Below are 19,664 nucleotides of genomic sequence, written 5' to 3'. Positions count from 1 at the left end.
GGATCATATGAGCGAGACTAATGTCCCTAGACATTTGATTTACATGATGGGCAGGGCAAAAAAAGGTAACAATTCCTGTTTGCGCAGTGATTCTTGACCTGATCCATTCATTCTTTTGTTGTTTTGTTTTGGTTGTTTTTTAAAGTTTTTATTGTGAATTGAGAGAAAGTCCACAGGGCAGATCATCAGTTCTACATTCAACAAATCATACACTTTGTTTCATTACAATGGTTATAATTCCCTCCATGTACCATCAGTTAACAGTATTTCTCTCTATTCATTTTAGGTTTTGTTTGTTTTTTAAACACTTGGGCATATAAATTAATTTAAACCACCAAAGGGCACATTCTGCAAGTCTGCCTCCTGGCCACCAGATCTCACTCCCTCTCTGTCCATGAATCCAGAATCCAGAGTCCTCAGCTGCTCCTTCTCTCCAGGTCCCCATCTCTGCCTCCATCTCTCCTGTCACTGCTTCTCTGGATAAGGTCTCGCATTCCGCTTATGCTCTTCTCCCTTGATGGTCCTAGGGTCCTCTGTTTCTGGACTGCAAGATTAACTACTCCCCCATTTTTGTTATAAAACTTCTACATTTACAACTGTGATAGTCGCAATTAGTCATAATAACAATTACTCACCATTGAATCATAAGAATCTTATTCCCATCTCTTTTTACCAGACTCATCTAGACAAGATGAAAACTACTCAATGGGGACACTATCTTCCCCCTTACACTCTTAAACTTAACTCCCTCTTGAAACCTTGTAAGCCAGTCACTTCGTGCCTTTATTGCCCCCTCATTTTAGGTAGCCAATGTCTAACTTACCTGTTCCTATCTACCCTGTGTACAGAGGGGATAGTAATGACACAATGTGAAGACTCCTTCCCTCTCTGTTGGCATTTTGAGCTACTACCTCACTGCGTATAGGTCAAGCTCATCAAATTGTAGCAATTTACACTCGTTTCCTTTATCAAAAATTGTTTTGTTTTGTTTTTTTATCTTCCTCTATTACAGCCCCGATCATCAAGCCGTCGAGGCTAGGTCAAATGGGCACAATCTGCAAGTTTGGGTGTTCCCGTGTCTCCCCTCACCTCATATCCGCTGGATGCTTCACTCTCTGCTCTAGCTCTCTGGGGCCTTATCCTTGTCCAGGGGCCCAGGTGGCCCCAGGTCTCACCACACCCCGGACCAACCAACCCCTCCTCTTCTCTCTGCCATCTCCAGGTCAACAGTCGTCTATGGACCTCAGCCCATCTCCTCATTGCTGCCCTTCCCCCTCTTCCATTCACCAATAGACCAATGTGGTTGCCAGCAAGTCCACATGCCTGCTCATGTGTTCCCCTTGAGCCTCAGTCTTAGAGTCTTAGAGAGGAGTCCATTAATTTTTTTAGAGCATCCCTTAAAATAAAATCTTCTAGCAATCACATATACAAAAAAGAATCCAATATATTTAGTTCCTAGTAGAAGGTCTACACTCCTGGTGTAGTGCTGTAGGATCAGCACTAGACTTTGAACCACAGGATTGGTAGTTCAAACCCACCAATTGCTCCTTGGAAACCCTATACAGGGTTGCTATGAGTTAGAACTGACTCGACAGCATTTAATAACAACAACAGAAAGGTCTGTAGAAACTGTTTACCATAGATATAGAAGGATCAAGGATTGAGGGAACACTTAGGGCTAGAGAAACTGAGATAAAAATTTTCCCAAGCAGACAGAGAGCCTCCCCCTAAAGCTGGTGCCCTAACTGTGAACTTCTAGCTTCCTAAATTGTGAGAAAATAAATTGTTCAATAAAACCAAAATATAAATATATGTAGCTTATATACAGCTTATGAAGAGATGTGGCAGGTGGGATAAATTATACTTATGCACTGACTTTTACAGAGTATTTAATCCCATTTTCAGCTTAATGCTACTAATATAAGCTTAAACTTTTCAGATAAACTGATCTTGTAGTGTTTAACCTAAAATAGATGAATGGTGACCAAGTGACTTCCGATTCTAATATCATCTTTAATTGTCTCCACACAGAAGAAAATATTTACTATGCCAAGTAACCTAACCCAAGGACATTATTTTTTCAAGAGCTTAAAATAGCTCCCTTTCCCTTTAATTGCCAGGCTTTTTGTAGAAATCTTAAATGCAGCCCAAGATTAGAGGATAATCTTCCTAGATTGGCTTGACCCACTTAGATGCTGAATCTTTCCAGCACCTGTTGCTTCATTAGTAGTCAGCACACATAAAGAATCTTTTGTGTTGTAGTCTGTCTGGTTTCATCTGCAGTTTTGAAATTGTTATTTTAAACATTTTTTTTTTGCCTCGAAAATGAATTGCAAGAAATAAAGGCAGAGCTACACATACTAAGGAGTCCTGATGTGGCACTGTGGGTTAATGCACCAGATTGCAAAGCCGTTTGAATTGCAAGGTCAGTGGTTCAAGCTCACCAGCTGCTCCTTGGAAACCCTACACAGGGTTGCTATGGGTCAGAATCGACTCAACGGCACTTGACAACAACACACAAACTAACATGGGTGAACGTCCAAGATATTTATTGATAAGCCAAAAAAAAAAAAAAAAAGTAATATGCAGTAAATGCAGTTTTTAAAATGCTGAACACTCTCAGATATAAATGCCCAGCCTAGTTTCCACAGGATTCCTGTTTCTACGTACTAAGTGCCTCCTAGATACGTATTTCCACTTGGTAGTTTCACAAGCATCTTAAACTTGCCATGTCCAATACTGAAATCCTGATTCCTATCCTCCCTAAACCTACTCCTCCCCAAGCCTTCCCCAATTCAGTGGCATCACTTTCCAACTAGCTATCAAACCGGAAACTGGGAACAGGCATTCTTGTTTCCTTCTTCCTTGGCCCTTAAATCCAATCCAACAGTAAATCCTATTCCATTCTTGAGAACTTTGTCTACTTCTCACCATGTTCCAATGTCTTGTCAATTATTGCAATAGCCTCCTAACGATCCATCTTACTTCCACTCTGTCAAACGCTCCTATCATTCACAAAGGCTTTTTTAAAAATGTAAATGAGGAGGAGTCTGAGACAAGATGACAGAGTGAGCAAATGCACTGGATGACATACTGCAACAAAGACATGGGAGACTGAGTGAAACAGATACAGACGGTGATCCTGGAACCCAGAGCATCAGAGAATAAGAGAAAGAGGTGGACTGGATGCCGAATGGAAGAGAAGTTGAGCAGGAGTCAAGAGAAAAAAGGAAAACCATAGGACTGTGGTCTGTCATAGAGCAGCTCAGCCATTTTGAGCTTTTGCAAGTAGCTATTGATATAGTGGGGCCTGAGGGCACAAGACGAAACTGGAGGTTGGTGTCAAGGGGGTGCAGTTCTCTCTTGTTCCCATGCTCTCCTGGTAACCAGGGGTATGGCCAGTCCCTGCCCTTGACACCCCACTGACATTCCCTCCTGCGGCAGCCTCTGCTCTGCCTAGGGTTGGACTTCCAGATAGGGACCCTGCTTGGAGAGATGCATGAACCCACTTTGAACTATGCTACACATGAACAGAGAATTAACTGCATTCACACGTCTGGTCTCTACCGCGTCCACCAGGAGGCAGGTGATGAGTAACTGAGAGAACAATAATACACAATCATTAACTAAATATAAGTATGACACCACAATATCTCAGAGAAACAGACAAATTCAGCTTACACAAAGAAACAGAGTGTCTCAAACAAGTGACCAAAATACAGTCAGAAAAAACATATCAGAAATGATATCTGAACTACCTGATAAAGTAATTAAAAGAATGCCAATTAGGCAACTTCAGTGGACCGAGAGAAAGATCAAGAAAACTGCAGATAAAACTAAGGAAAACATAGGCAAAGCTATTGAAAAATTCAGGAAATAAACTGATAAAATAATTGAAAAAATAGGAGCCATGCAAAATTAGAATTTGAAAGCCAGAATATTAACACTGAGACTTCAGAAATGGATAACATACTGAAAGGGCAAAAAATAGAAATGAATCAATGGAAAGCTGAATTACTAAGCTTAAAGAAAAATCACTTAATAATCATCTGCTATTGGGTTATACTTCAATCTTTTCTCCATTGATAAGAATGTTGTTTATTGATCCAGTGGTGAGGATTTTTGTTTTCTTGACACTGAGATGTAATCCATACCGAAGGCTGTGCACTTTGATTTTCATCAGTAAATGTTTTCAGCAAGCAAGGTTGTATCATCTATATATCACAGGTTGTTAATGAGTCTTCCTCCAATCCTGATGCCACATTTTTCTTCACAGAACCCAGATTCTTGGATTATCTGCTCAGCATACAGGTTGAATAAGTATGGTAAAAGAATACAAACCTGTCGTACACCTTTCTTAATTTTAAATCATTCAGTGTTCCCATGTTCTGATCAACAACTGCCTCTTGGTCCTACAGACCTCATGAGCACAATTAAGTGTTCAGGAATACTCATACTTCGCAATGTTGTCCAGAGCTTGTCATGATCCACACAATCGAAAGCCTTTTCGTAGTCAACAAAGCACAGTTGTCAAGGACTTCATTCCTCTTAGATCAACTTTCAAAACTCATAGAAGCAGCAGTCAAGAAATCAAATGACGTATTGCATTAGGCAAATCTGCTGCACAAGATCTTTTTAAAGTGTTGAAGAGCAACAATGTCAGCTTGAGGACTAAGGTGCACCTGACCCAAGCCATGGTGTTTTCAATAACCTCATACACATGTGAAAGATGGACAGTGAATAAGGAAGACTGTAGAAGAATTGATGCATTTGAGTTATGGTGTTGGAGGAGAATATTGAAAGTGCCATGGGCTGCCAAAAGAACAAACAGATCCATGCTGGAAGAAGTGTAGCCAGAGTGCTCCTTGGAGGCCAGGATAGCCAAACTTTATCTCTCATACTAAGGACATATTGTCAGGAGGAACCAGTCACTGAAGAAGGATATCATGTTTGGTAGGGTGGAGGATCAGACAAAAAGAGAGACCCCCCAATGAGATGGATTGGCCAGGTGGCAGCATCGATGGACTCAAGTGTGGCAACAATAGTGAGGTCGCCCCAGGATCGGGCTGTGTTTCATTCTGCTGTGCATAGGGTTGCTATGAGTCGGTACCGACTCAATGGTACCTAACAACAACAACAAGTGGTTTATACATTGAGCTGATAAACACAAGGTCAGCAGTTTGATTCACCAGCCACTCCATGGAAGAAAGATGAGACTTTCTATTCCAGTAAAGATTTATAGCCTCAGAAACCCTATATAGAGTCATATGAGATGGAACCAACTCAATGGCACACAACAGCAGCAGCAGAGGAACAAACATTTAAAAGAACAAAAAAATCCTATGAAAGCCTACTACTTATGTGGGACACTATAAAGAGGAATAACTTACATGTGACAGGAATTCCAAAGCAGGAAGAAACAAAAAAAACCTCAGAAAATATTGTTCAAGAATTGTTGGAAGAAAACTTCCCTAACATTTTAAAAAATGAAAAGACAGTCATTCAAGAAGTTGACAAACTGCAAAACAAGAAAAACACTAAGACATATTATAATCAAACTTTTCAAAATCAAAGACAATGAAGGAATCCTGAAAGCAGTTCAGGAAAAAAGAAGTTACCTGCAAAGGAGAACTAATAAGACTAACCTTTGATTTCTCAGCAGAAACCATTCAGGCTAGAAGACAATGAAATGACATAAATAAAATTCTGAAAGAAAAAGTTGCCAACCAAAAATCACATATCTGGCAAAACTGTCCATCAAATATAGTGAAATTAGGTCATTTTCAGACAAAGAGAAATAAAAGGATTTGTCAAAACCAGACCAACCTTACAAAAAGTACTACAGGGATTTCTTTGGACAGAGAATCAGCAACAGCAGACAAACACATAAGACTAATACATGACAATATCATCTAGATCAACCCAGATATGTTGCTGTTGTTGTTAAGTGCCTTTGAGTTGATTCCCACTCATAGTGACCCTGTATAGAGTTTTCAAGGAGTGGCTTGTGGGTTTGAACCACCAACCTTGCGGTTCAAACCAATCTTACAGACTCCTCAGCCCAAATATAGATGTATGCAAAGTAAAAAAGACCTGTAAGACTGAAAAGAGAGAACCAGATATATAGTTGCAACAATAAAAGCATATAAAATAAAGGGAATAATCTAGCTACAGAACTTTCAAATGAAGAGAAAATCAAATAGATTAAAGAAAAAAATAAAAATAAACCTAACTTTAACCCTAAAATCTAGACCAAGCCTTACTCCTATACCTAATACAACACTTGCCCTTAACCCTACTCCCACCACAAACCTAACAATAAGTGATGTCCTACGCCTAGCAAAGACAAAGCCATAGTCTCAACCCTAAACCTCACTCAAGGTTGACACTTTGAGCCCACCAGCTGCTCCACTGGAGAAAGATAAGCCTTTCTGCTCCTATAAGGATTTTTAAAGCCTGGGAAAACCTATGCAGGGTCTCTATGAGTCAAAACCAACTTGACAGCACTTAACAACAACAATGATGGTTACCAAGTATGGGAGTGCAGGGAAAATTATTCACTGGCTAAAGGATAAACATGCATTAACTTGGATGATGGGGAAGGCAGTTAAAAACAAAAAGAAGAAACAGAAATCTACAAGAGGCAAATGTATAGAGACTGCAGTCTATTAGTGGTTACCATCAAGGCCTTTCAGGACAAACCCCCTTCCAAAACTGAAACCCAAATGGGAACACACAAGCAGGCTTATAAGATCACTGGTGACCACAATGGCCTACTTGTGAGTGGAAGCGAGGAAAAGACAGTAATGAAGACATGGGCTGATTCAACCATGTTCCACAGACTCCTGTCGACCTGGAGATGAGAGCGAGAAGAGGAAGGACTGATTGGTCCAAAGTCTGGGGAGACTTAGGAACTCCTGAGCCCATGGACACTGACCTAGACACTGGGGACTAGAGCTGAGAGTGAAGCGTCCAGCTGATATAAAGTGGAGAGATGCATGCAAGAATGTGCAGACTTGAAGATACTACACACTTGACCTAGCTTGGATGGCTTGATGATCAGAAATTGACTAGAGGGTAATAAATTAGTTTGATACAGGAAACAAATGTAAATTGCTATAATTTGATGAACTTGATCTTTGCTTATGCATGTAGTTGCTCAAAATACCAAAGAAGAGGGATAGAGTCTTTACATCAAGGATCAAACGTATCTTCTCAGTACATAAGGTTGATAGGGACAGGCAATTTAGACATTGTCTACCTAAAATGTGGCAGGGGGAGGAGCTATAAAGCCACAAAGTGGCTTCCTTACAGAAATGGACAATAGACTGAAAGGGCAAAGGAGTAGAATTGAAGAGAAGGAAGCCAGAACCAGTGATCTGGAAGACAAATCTCTCAATACTGCTTAGATAAAAGAGCAAGCAGAAAAAAGGATTAAAAAATCTGAAGAGACTCTAAGATTCATGCTGGAAAACATGAAGAGGAATAGCCTAACCAGAGAAGCAGCGACACCAGAAATGGAGGCAGAGGTGATGGCATGAAGAAATAGAGCAGCCGAGGACTCAAGACTCACGGAAAGAGAAAGGCTATGTGCTGGCAGGCCAAAGGCTGACTTGAAAAATGTGCCCTTTGGTTGTTTAAATGATTACATATTCCTGTGTGTTTTGTGTACATAAAAAAAAATTTTTTTAAAGAGGGAATAGAGGCATATACTATTAACCAATGACCATGGAAGGGATTGTAATCATTGCAGTGAAACAAAATACGATTGTTTGAGTGTAAAACCAACGTTCTGCCATGTAAACTATCACTCAATTCACAATAAGAGCTTTTTAAAAGTCATAATCTGTTGAGCACTGAGCTTCTATTAAGGATGGTGTGGAAACTGGGGAGAGAAGAATGATCATGGCTACACAGTATTGTTGTTAAGTGTTGTGGAGCTGGTTTCGACTCATAATGAGGGTTTAGGGTTTCTGTATGGAGTCTCCAAGGAGTGGCTGTTGAATTTGAACAGCTGAACCTTGCATTCATATCGACCTCGTGGTCTAGTACATTATCCCACAGTGCCACACCAGGTTACAGAATATTATGCAAATAATTCATGTCACTGAATTGTACGTGTAAAAATATTTAAATTGTATCTTTTTTGTTATTTATGTATGCACCACAATAAAAAAAATATATATATATATAAAGGAGAACATGGCATATCTCTTCAAAGCCTTCAACTACTTCCCACTGCATGTAGAATAAAATCTAAACCCCTTACCGTGTCTATAAGGCGTCCTGCTAGCTTTCCTTCAGATCCTTAATCTTTTCCTACCTTAGGGCCTTCGCATATGCTGTTCCCCTTGTCTAGAATGCGCTTTCTAACCCCATTCTTCAAATGACTGTTCTTTTCATCTATCAGGCATCAATTTACCAACTCATTTGAGTACATCCCTCCTATTTTTTTTTAATTGTAGTACTCTACATTTCATTCACAACATATCCTGTTGTATAATCATCTGGCTCTAAGGATCAGCACTGGACTGCAAACCACAAGGTCAGCAGTTCAAACCCACCAGCTGCTCCATGGAAACCCTGTATAGGGTCACTGAGTCAGAACCACTCAACAGCACTTACCAAAAACAACAAAGTTCCCCACAAGAAGCCCTGGTGACTTCTCTTTCATTGAATGCTGTGGCATCGCTAACAAGGGCAAGTGTTGAGGTATTCATACTGCCAGGAAGCTCCATAGCCCCCGACGGGACCAGAAATGGCACAATCAACAGCACAAAAAAGCCCATTTGGGCACAGATTTGAAAGCCAACTCCTTTGGAGGCATTGCCCATGCAAAGGGAATTGTGTTGGAAAAAGTTGGTATTGAAGTGAAACAGTCAAATTCTGCCATTAGGAAGTGTGGCAGGGTCCAGCTGATCAAGAATGGAAAGAAAATTGCAGGGTTTGTACCCAATGATGGTTTCTTGAATTCTATCAAGGAAAACGATGAAATTCTAGCTGCTGGATTTGGTCGCAAAGATCATGCTGTTGGTGACATTCCTGGAGTTCACTTTAAGGTTGTCAAAGTAGCCAACGTCTCTCTTTTGGCCTTACACAAAGGCAGGAAAGAAAGGCCAAGATCTTAAGTTCCAATGTTGAAAGTGAAATGATAACAAAATGTCATATCCAGAATTTAAAAAAAAAGGAGCCCTGGTGCCACAATGTTAAGCACTCACTTCTAACCAAAAGGTCAGTGGTTCAAACCCACTAGAAGCTTCATAAAAGAAAAGATATGGTGAACTGCAACCATAAAGATTACAGCCTAGGAAACCCTATGGAGCAGTTCTATTCTGCCATACAGGGTCCCTATGGGTAGAAATCTACTCAAGAGCACACAAGCACTACTTCCTTATGAGGATGGAAGCTCTGTGATAGGGTTTCATTATCCACTGTTTGCCAGTTGTGATTCAAACCCAAATCCATAGCTGTCAAGTTGATTCCAAGTCACAGCAACCCCAAAAGACAGGCTGTAATCTTAAGGAAAGCACACTACTACATCTTTCTCCTGCAGAGCAACTGGTAGGTTCAAATTGCCAACCTTTTGGTTAGCAATCAAGAGCTTAAATACTGTGCCACCAGGGCTCCTTTGTTGTTGTTAAGTGCCATCAAGTATGTTCTGACACATAGCGAACCTATATAGAGTCTCCCAGGAGCAGCTGGTGGGTTAGAACTGCCATTCTTGAGGTTAGCAGTCTAGTGCCTATCCTACAGCATCATACCTGGACTGTTGTTAATTGATGTCAAATTGGTTCCAACTCATAGCAACCCTATATAGAGTTTCCGAGGAGCAACTTGGTGGGTTTGAGCTGCTGACTGTGGTTAGAAATCCAGAGTTTATCCTATAGCACCATACTAGACTCCTGTTGTTGTTGTTAGGTGCCACTGAGCTGGTACCAACTCATAGCAACCCTATGCACAACAGAACGAAACACTGTCCGGTCCTGGGCCAACCTCATAATTGTTGCCACACTCCGAGCCCATTGATGCTGCCACTTTGCCAATCCATCTCGCTGGGGGTCTTCCTCTTTTTCTCTGACCCTCCACCTTACCAAACATGATATCCTTCTCCAGCGACTGGTTCCTCCTAACAATATGTCCGAAGTATAAGAGACAAAGTTTGGCCATCCTGGCCTCCAAGGAACACTCTGGCTGCACTTCTTCCAACACAGATCTGTTGGTTCTTTTGGCAGCCCACGGTACTTTCAGTATTCTCCTCCAACAGACTCTAGCACTTAATAAATGCTCAATATTTGTTGAAAAAGCAGGCATTATTTCCATTATTTGCCATTGCATTAAAAAATTCAATGAAATTTAACTGTGAATTATACAATACTGATTTACCCATGTCCTCTTCAATTACATGGGAAGAGGCTTCAAAAAGTTCAAGGGAAAATGGAGTTAAAAGGATAATGGAATTTTTCCACAAATTTTTAAAAACTTTTTACCATCAGTTATTCTACTTCCTCTTTATGATTTTAATTTCCATTCTACCTTCTTTCCCAACCCTTCTGTACTTTGTCCATTGGTTAAAAACTGCCTTTTGATCTTGAATTCCATGGTGCGCATACCTCACTAGAGTTGTTTCCACTACATAACTGTCAACTGCTTGGCTGAAAATTGGGCCACGAGGATGAGTTCAGTCACAGAACTGAAGTGTGGTCAAGGGCGATACTTTTGGGGTTCCTCCAGTCTCTTTATGACCAATAAGTCTGGTCTTTTTCAAAATTTTTGGGTTTCTTCCACATTTTCTCCTACTCTATCCAGAACCTTCTAAAGGGATCCCTTTCAGAACAGTTGGTAGCGGTAACCAGACACCATCAAGTTCTTCTGGCTTCAGGGTAATGAAGACTGATATTCACATGTTCCATCAGTCCATTGGACTAATTAATTCCAAACATCTTCAAATTCCATCACTTTCCTCAGCACATGGAGCAACCACCTTACATGGCTACTCGTGAGTTTTTAGGTTCCCAGTTGCTACTCAAAAAAGTAGGATGTAAAACACTGTCTTTGTTTCTACAAATACTTTGAAGCTCCCTCATATTAGGACCTATAAAGTGATCTCTCTCCTTTCCCTCATTTGAATGAGGCTAGATTAAAGGACTACACCTCAGTGTCCAAATGGGCATAGTACTGCAAGGTAAAATCCAAGAGCTAAAAGAGACCTACTACGACAGTTCTCTAATCAGTCTCATGTAGTGGGTATGAGATCTGGGTTTAATTTAATTTTTAGAGGACAAAATTGAGACATGCTGTTGTTAAATGCCAAGTCAGTTCCAACTCATAACAATCCTGTATAGGGTTTTCAAGGCGTTTTTAATCTTTGCAGGAGCAGAAACCCTCATCTTTCTCCCTGGGAGTGACTGGTGGACTCGTATTACCCACTTTGTGGTTCACAGCCCCATGCTTATTCTACAGAGAGACCTTTAAAAATCAAGTTCGGACAAAAAAAAATCAAGTTAGGGACTGAAGACAAACTGTAAGGACAAAGTCTGGGCTCCTGTACTCTTCATGCCTATTTGGAGCTACTTCTGCTTTCAGTGTTCTCTGACTAATCAAACCCAGGGCAACAATTTACCCAGGTATGCTTCTGCACCCTCCATGTGTGATGATCTTAAGACAGTATCAAACTTATAAAAATTATCTGCTGCTTTCTTCTTTTTTTTTTTCTTTCGTTAGGATCCTGCCATTTTGGAATTACATAAACTAACGTCTCTACACTCCAAAGGTAGTAACAGTTTCATGTTCAAATTTGCAGTTTAACACAACACTCTGTTAGTATAACTAAACCCTTGTTTTTGTTAGGTGTCTACAAATTAGTTGTCTCATAGCAACCATATGTAGAGCAGAAGAAAACACTGCCCAGGCCTGTCCATTCTCACAATCATTCCTATGTTAGAGCTGTGCCAGTTCATTCTTTGAGGGTCTTCATCTGCAACAATATTGTTGTTGTTAGGTGCTGTGGTTCCAAGTCATAGAAAACTTATGCATAACAGAAAAAAACACTACCCAGTTCTGCACCATCTTCACAACTGTTGCTATGTTTGAGCCATGATATAGCCACTTCTACAACTATGATGCTGTTGGTAAGTGCTGTTGAGTCTATTCCAGCTCGTAGCAACCCTGTACAGGGTTTCCAAGGAGCGGGTAGTGAGCTTGAACCACCAACCTTGCAGTTCAAACCAACTTCATGATCCAGCACATTAACCCACAATGCAACACCAGCAACTATTGTTATTAAGTGCTGTTGAGTCGTTTCCAACCCATAGCGACCCTGTATAGGGTTTCCAAGGAGCAGCTGGTGAGCTTGAACCACCAACCTTGTGGTTCCAATGACTTTGCAGTCCAGTGCATTAGCCCACAGCACTATACCAGGACTCCATGAGGAACTACAGCAATGACTAATTCCTCAGCCACAGAAAGCTATAATAGAATCTAATCTTTGTGTGAGTTGTTGCAATGATAGTCCCTCATTGTTGTTGTTGTTAGGTGCCATTGAGTTGGCACTGACTCATAATGACCCTATGCACAACAGAACGAAACTGTCTAGTCCTGGGCCAACCTCACAATCGTTGCTACACCTAAGCCCATTGCTGCTGCCACTGTGCCAATCCATCTTGTTGGGAGTCTTCCTCTTTTCTCCGACCCTCCACTTTACCAAACATGATATCCTTCTCCAGTGACTATTCCCTCCTGACAAAATGTCAGAAGTATGAAAGACAAAGTCTGGCCAACCTGGTTTCCAAGGAGCACTTTTTCTGTACTTCTTCTAACACAGCTTCACTTGTTATTTTGGCAGCCCAAGGTACTTTCAATATTCTTCTTCAACACCATAACTCAATGCATCATTTCTTCTACAGCTTCCATATTTACTGTCATGGCATGGATCAGGCACACCTTAGTCCTCAAATTGACATCTTTGTTCTATAATACTTTAAAGAGGTCTTGTGCAGCAGATTTGCCCAATACAATATGCCCTCTGATTTCTTGACTGCTGCTTCCATGAGTGCTGATGGTTGCTCCATGCAAAAGCAAGTCTTTGACAACTTCAAGCTTTTCTCTACTTATATGGATGTTGTTAACTGGTACAGCAGTGAGGATTTTTGTTTTCTTTACATTGAGGTACAACCCATACCAAGGGCTGTAGTCTTTGATCTTCATTAGTAAATATTTTATATCTTCTTCACTTTCTGCAAGCAAGGTTGTATCATTTGCATAGCACAGGTTGTTAATGAGTCTTCCTCCAATCCTGATGCCATATTTTCTTCATATAATCAAGTTTCTTAGATTGTGTGCTCAGCATACACACTGTATAAATATGGTGTAAGAGTACAACCCAAGGTAATATTTTGGCTCTTATGGGCTTGTTTTAATATTCTTCAGCTTCAGTCTGAACTTACATATGGGCAATTCATGGTCTGTTCCATAGTCTGTCCCTGACCTTGTTTTGGCTGATAATATGGTATTTTTATGGAGTCCTGGTGTGGCGCTGTGGGTTAATACGCCAGCCTGCAAAGCCATTTGGGCTGCAGGGTCGGCAGTTTAAGTTCACCAGAAGCTCCTTGGAAGCCCTACACAAGGTTGCTATGGGTCAGAACCTACTCGATGGCACTGAACAACAACATGACACTTTTCCACATCTCCTTCCACAGATGCACTCAATTTGATTTCTGTGTTTTCCATCTGGTGAAGTCCATGTGTATAGTCATCTTCTATGATGTTTAAAAAAGGTATTTGCAATGAACAAGTCATTAGTCTTACAAAATTCTATCAAGTGATCTTCAGGATTGTTCCTATCACCAAGGCCATATTTTTCAACTATGAACCTTCCTCTTTGTTGCCAGTAATTATCAATACATCTTGATTGTATGTTTGATCAATTTCAGACTGAAGAAGTTGGTAGAATTCTTCAATTTCATCATCACTGGCTTTAGTGGTTGGTGTGTAAATTTGAGTAATAGTGGTAATAACTGGTCTTCTTTGTAGGTATATGGATATTATCCTATCACTGACAGCATTGTACTTCAAGACAGAACTTGATGTGTTCTTTTTGATGATGAATGTGATGCCATTCCTCTTCAATTAGACATTCCTGGCATAGTAAATCATGTGACTGTCAGATTTTAAATGGCCAACACCCATCCACTTCAGCTCATTAATGCCTTTGATCTCGATGTTTATGTGTTCTATTTCATTTTGGACAATTTCCAATGTTCCTAGATTCATACTTCACACATTCCATGTTTCGATTATTAATGGATGTATGCAGCTGTTTCTCTTCATTTTGAGTTATGCCCCATGAGCAAATGAAGGTCACATGGGCTTTACTCCAGTCACATCATCATGGTCAACTCTATTTCTAGGAGGCAGCTCTTCTCCAGTCACATTTTGAGCGCCTTCCAACCTGAGGGGCTCATCTTCTGGCACTATATCTGACAATGTTCTGGTGTTCTTCATCATGTTTCAAAATGCAATATTCTGGTACTGACAGTGTTCCACTACTATTCATAAGGTTTTCAATGACTAAATATTTCAATTAGTCTGTCTCTCCTTCTTCCTAGTCTGTTTCCATTTGGGAACTCATCTGAAACCTGTCCACTGTGGCTGACCCTACAGGTATTTAAAATACCCATGGCATAGCTTCCAGAATCACAGCAACACACAAGACACCACAGTACAGCAAACTGACAGACAGATGGTGGGACAGTTCCACTGGTGGGGGCCATTATGGTTACCAACTTATATAAGCATAGTTTTAGATACAGCACACAGTTTCTCATTTGGCTCTCAGTGGTTTTGACTGGAAAGAGAGAAAGAATTATACTTCTTTTGCAAGATAAAAAAAAAAACTGAGACTTAAGGAAATCATTTAGACCTACCATTGCCAAGCAAGAGAAAAAGCCTGGAAACAAATCCAGAATTCCAAATCTTTTTTCCACCATTCAGTCTTCTTCTTCTATCCCCTTGCCTACTTTGTTGACTACTGCAACTTGTGCTGAGGGGAAGCTTTCACATACGCAAAACTGGTCCTAGGGTCCTGATTCTATATGGGTCTCAATCTGCCCTACTCTAGTATAACTTCAAGTAGTAATGTCTATTGGTGAACTACTACATGCCACAGATTTTCTAATTAACAGTTGTAACACAGACTAAAAACCAAACCAAACCCACTGCCAATGAGTTGAATCCAGCTCATAAGAACCCTGTTTAGGTTTCTGAGATTGCAAATCTTTACAGGAGCAGAGTCTCATCTTTCTCACTCAGAGTGGCTGGTGTGGTTGAACTTGGTGAGTGCTGACCTTGAGATTAACAGTCCAGTGAATACTTAACCTACAGACCACCAGGGCTCCTTAATGAAGATGAAAAAGATTAGAATTTCACATATCCAGTGATTTCTATTAGTCATAGACCAAAATGCTTTGTGTATGAGAAGCTTTGGACATACGGTATTAAGAAAATTTAACTGGTGGTTTATTGTTGTTAAGTGGTGGCTTGTTGTTGTTAAGTGCCATGGGGTCGGCTGTAACTCATAGCAACCCTGTATAGGGTTTTCAAGAAGCGAATGGTGGGTCTGAACCACCAACATTTTGGTTAGTGTTTATTCTATAGCACCACATCAGAACTGGTGGTGAGGGGTTTGTATCTGAAAATTGCTAGTTTCAACTCAAGAGTTCCATATTTAAATGGAAAGAAGAGATGACTGACTGACTCTGCCTTGCACCTGTTGGGCAGGTGTCCACAACACACTTGACATGGGAAATTGATCAGTGAAAAGGTTGTCTCTCACACATCATTCTGGTCATTTAGGAAACGTGGGTACCTCAATCATTCTATTTGCCTTATTTATATCTGGTCTTTGTCCGATCTAGCCACTAAATTTTTGATGGTTTTAAACACCTGCCTCTAAAGTGTTTTAAACACACCTGACAGCATAATTGATTCACTGAAGTTTTTATGAGTCATCAATTACTGGGGTAGATCAGTTCTCAAGCTTTTTTGTTTTGTTTTGTTTTTTAAAGGAACTATCTGCTCCTAATAGACACTGCAGCGTAAGGAATAAAATACTGTACTTTGTACTCGCTAGAAATGAGGTATGTGCCAAGAAATTTTTACAACAATCCCTATAGCAACAAAATAAAAGACCCCTCGGTTTGGGGTCTTTGTCGTAGAGAGAAGATAGAGAACCAGGATCACTCGGCAGATAATTATCATTTGGAAGGATCTGGAGAGAGCACAGCATTTCCCAGCCCGTCCCTAAGCAGGGAGGTCCCCAGCCGGCACCCAGCCCTCGTCCCGCCGCTGCATTACCGACGCCAGCGTCTTCTCCGGCTCTTCCCTCTGCGCCTCCTTCAAGGCCGCAGTCACTGCCGCTGTCGCCAGGGCCCCTAAGAGATCTTCGCGTTCGTATTGGGCGACCCGCGCTCCGGTGTTGGGATTTAGTGGGACTTGGTGGCTGGAAGCCACCAATTTAGCCTCCCGGTGCGAAGCATCCATCACCGCGCCGCCGAGGCCTCAGCGCCCGCGCTGGCCCTGGGCTGGTAAGCTGGTGTGGCCTCCGGTGACCCGGCGACTTCTTTCTTGGGCAGGCAGTTACGAGGGGCGCGGTAACTAGGGACGCTACAGGGCCCGTGAGGGACCAAAAGTAACACAAAATACGCGCTCGCTGCTGGAGACTGGGATAGCAAGCCTACTGCCTAGACTGACTGTCCTAATTCTGTTTGGCGGATCCCAAGGTTGGCGGGAGGAAACTATAGCCTCGTCCCCTTCTTCGCTCACAGCTTAAACAAATACCTCTCCTATTGTAGTGGTGAATCAACTCGTTTTGTGACGAAAAGAGCACATTTTCATTAATTGAAATATGCTAGGGGATAAAAAGAAACAATATTTTAGAAGGAGACGACAGCAGCCGAGAACAAAAGCAGTGGGTATCGGTGTGTGGCAGTTTCAGAACATTAGTAAGGTTTGCATCCACCTACCTAACATGGCTCCCCAGGAGCCAGAGAATGCAAACGAGTGTAGTAAATTCTATTCTGATTGATTTGGGAACTGTCAGTAATTGGCCAATCAGAAGGAGATTACTAGCTGAGCGGCTGGCGTATGACCTGACCAATAAAAAGCTAGTGTTGGGTGCAGGCGATCTACCTACTAATGAGTGACCGTGACGTGAACAAGACGTTTGCAGTTTGTATCCCGTCAGCTTGAAGGCGCGATTGTCCAATAGTGACCACATCGCATCTCCGACTCGTACCCAACAACTCCTGTATTTATGCATTTCAAATGGCGTCTTCCTTCTGCGCCACGTGTTTGTAATAGAGGCCGAACTAAAAAATAGCTGCGCGGCACAGTCTCAGCTACCTGTTAAGTGCTGTCGAGTGGGTTTGCAACTCATAATTACACTTTATAGGGTTTCCGAGGCTTTAAAAATCTTTGCCATAGCAGAAAGCCTAGTCTTTCTTCCGCGGAGCAGATGGTGCATTCTAACCGCCGACCTTGTAGTTCTCAGTCCAGTGTTTATCCTACAGAGCCACGCATTCCCCACCTGCTACCTATTAAACCCCGACCCTACATGGCTGATCCTGCCCCCAACCCTACATAGCTGATCGGTGTCATCGAGTCATGACATTTTCTCGGTTGTGCAGCGTTCATGCTCTAAGATCTCGGTCCTTCTTGCCAAGCCTTTCATCCTTTGGTCGCCTGTTTGGAGTGTTTTTGTTAAGTGCACTCGAATCGGTTTGACTCATAGCAACCCTGTATAGGGTTTCTGAGGAGTAGTTGGTGGGTACGAACTAGCAGCCACATGGTTAGCAGTCCAGAGCTTATCCTACAGCGCCACTCAGTGTAAGCACCTGCAAAATCCCTCACGTCTCCATTTCCTTTAGGCTTTTGTATGTTTGGGCAGATCATCTGTTTGGCAAACTGGAACAAATGTTGATAGGATTTGGAACCTAAGCTGATGTCTGTGAGTGCAGGACAGCTAATTATTATGGCCCCTCTGGACAAATGTCTCCATTCTGTGATATATTTTTAATCCTAGCCTCTATACCTATGATTGCTCCTTGGAAGTCAGGATAGACAAACTTCATCTTTCATACCTTGGACATATTGTCAGGAGGGACCAGTCACTGGAGAAGGAGATCATGCTTGGTAAAGTGGAGGGTCAGAGAAAAAGAGGAAAACCCTCAAGGAGATGGATTGGCACAGTGATGGCAGAGATGGGCTCAGGTGTAGCAACGATTGTGAGGTTGGCCCAGGACCCGGCAGTGTTTCATTCTGTTGTGCATAGGATCCTATGACTCAGTACGGACTCAATGGTGCCTAACAACAATAATATGCCTATGAATTATGAACCCATTTTTAAATGGGTTGCTAAAGAGTAAAGATTAAGGTGGGGATAAGAAATAAAAGTTATCCTGTATCTAAGTATTAAAAATGCCCCTACCTTAGTAGTGGATGTAACTTCAAGTCACCACCCTTTGTTTCCCTTGGAGACATGGTCTGACTCCAATTTATAAGCCTGCTTTGGAAAAGCTTGTTCCCTCTTGCCCTGTATCTTGCATCTGGCTCATGACATCTGAACTCCAGTTCCCATCACCTGACCTGATTCTCCAGCTATCACAGCCTGCTCTTACCAACAGCGTGTCTGACCTGCCAGTTTGGGTTCCTCAGTTCTTGAGACTATGTAGGTGAGAAGATTCCTCCAGACTGATCTCAGAAGTGCAGATTTGCGATTTGCCAGCCTCCACAATTTCATAAGCCATTCCTTTAGACAACTGTAAGCTTTGTGGACTATTGCAGCGTATTTCAGAATCCTGGGATTTGAGGGAAGGGAGGAGTGGTGATGCTTATCAAGGACTATGGAGGAACATAACATGTCGGAAGGGTCGAACAGTTGGGATAGCTTTATCCTCCAACACATAGGGACCAGCCTTGTGTTGATTTTTTTTTTTTTTTTTTAAGGTTTTTATTGTGGATTGAGTGAAAGTTTACAGGGCATATCATCAGTTTCACATTCAACCATTCATATGACTTGTTTCATTACATTGATTATAATCCCCTAACCTCTTTATAATCTCTCTATCCTCTTTAGCTTTTTGGGGTGGGGGGTGGGATTTTGCCTTTTTGGAATTCATAGTCTCGGCTTTTAGGGAAGGTTTTTACATTTATCTGTGGATATCCAGGGCTCATGTATGCGATTACTAACAAGTATAACTGAATAATCAGATGAGGGACAGTTTGCTATGTCTGCTAGGTGGCTAAAGTCTGATCCACAGAGTCTATGGTTTGGACAGTCTGCAACGCTTGGGCCCACAGGGACTTGAACTCCTGCTTGTGTTGATTTTTATAAAAGAAATTATTCATGCAGGAAGGTATGGATACTCCAAGTGACCAGGATAGGGACTTTGTACTTGCATATGTCCTCTTGGAATCTGTTGTAAGCCCAACCTACACAGATCTGGTTGGAAATTTAAACAAAGCAACAAAAAGAAAAGAGTGTGGAGAACCATGTTTACATGAGAAGGATAACTTTACCAGGAATATTCTAAATTAGCAGCCATCTATCCACATAGCAAATTATTGAATGATGCAGAGGGCATCAAGAAAAGATGGAAGGAATACACAGA

At 41.5% G+C, this 19,664-nt stretch overlaps 2 protein-coding genes and 1 pseudogene across 3 annotated transcripts in view; 1 reads left to right on the top strand and 2 right to left on the bottom strand.

Annotated features, from left to right (window-relative positions):
* LOC102816869 overlaps positions 1-9,128 on the top strand; it is a 12,963-nt pseudogene extending 3,835 nt beyond the window's left edge.
* FAM161A (family with sequence similarity 161, member A) overlaps positions 1-16,536 on the bottom strand; it is a 39,016-nt gene extending 22,480 nt beyond the window's left edge. For both annotated transcript variants that reach the window (XM_006862978.1, XM_006862979.1), the window contains exon 1: positions 16,351-16,536. In XM_006862978.1, the coding sequence (XP_006863040.1) occupies positions 16,351-16,536 (186 nt within the window). The remainder of the gene's footprint in view (positions 1-16,350) is intronic.
* Positions 16,536-19,664, bottom strand: part of CCT4 (chaperonin containing TCP1, subunit 4 (delta)) — a 39,142-nt gene continuing 36,013 nt past the window's right edge. The window contains exon 14 of the mRNA XM_006863004.1: positions 16,536-16,715. Coding sequence (XP_006863066.1) covers positions 16,536-16,715 — 180 coding nt within the window. The remainder of the gene's footprint in view (positions 16,716-19,664) is intronic.

The sequence above is a fragment of the Chrysochloris asiatica genome, unplaced genomic scaffold (assembly GCF_000296735.1).
Source record: "Chrysochloris asiatica unplaced genomic scaffold, ChrAsi1.0 scaffold00052, whole genome shotgun sequence".
NCBI classification, from domain to species: Eukaryota; Metazoa; Chordata; class Mammalia; order Afrosoricida; family Chrysochloridae; genus Chrysochloris; species Chrysochloris asiatica.
Note: the sequence above shows the minus strand (reverse complement) of the source record. Positions and strands in the feature narration are given on the sequence as shown.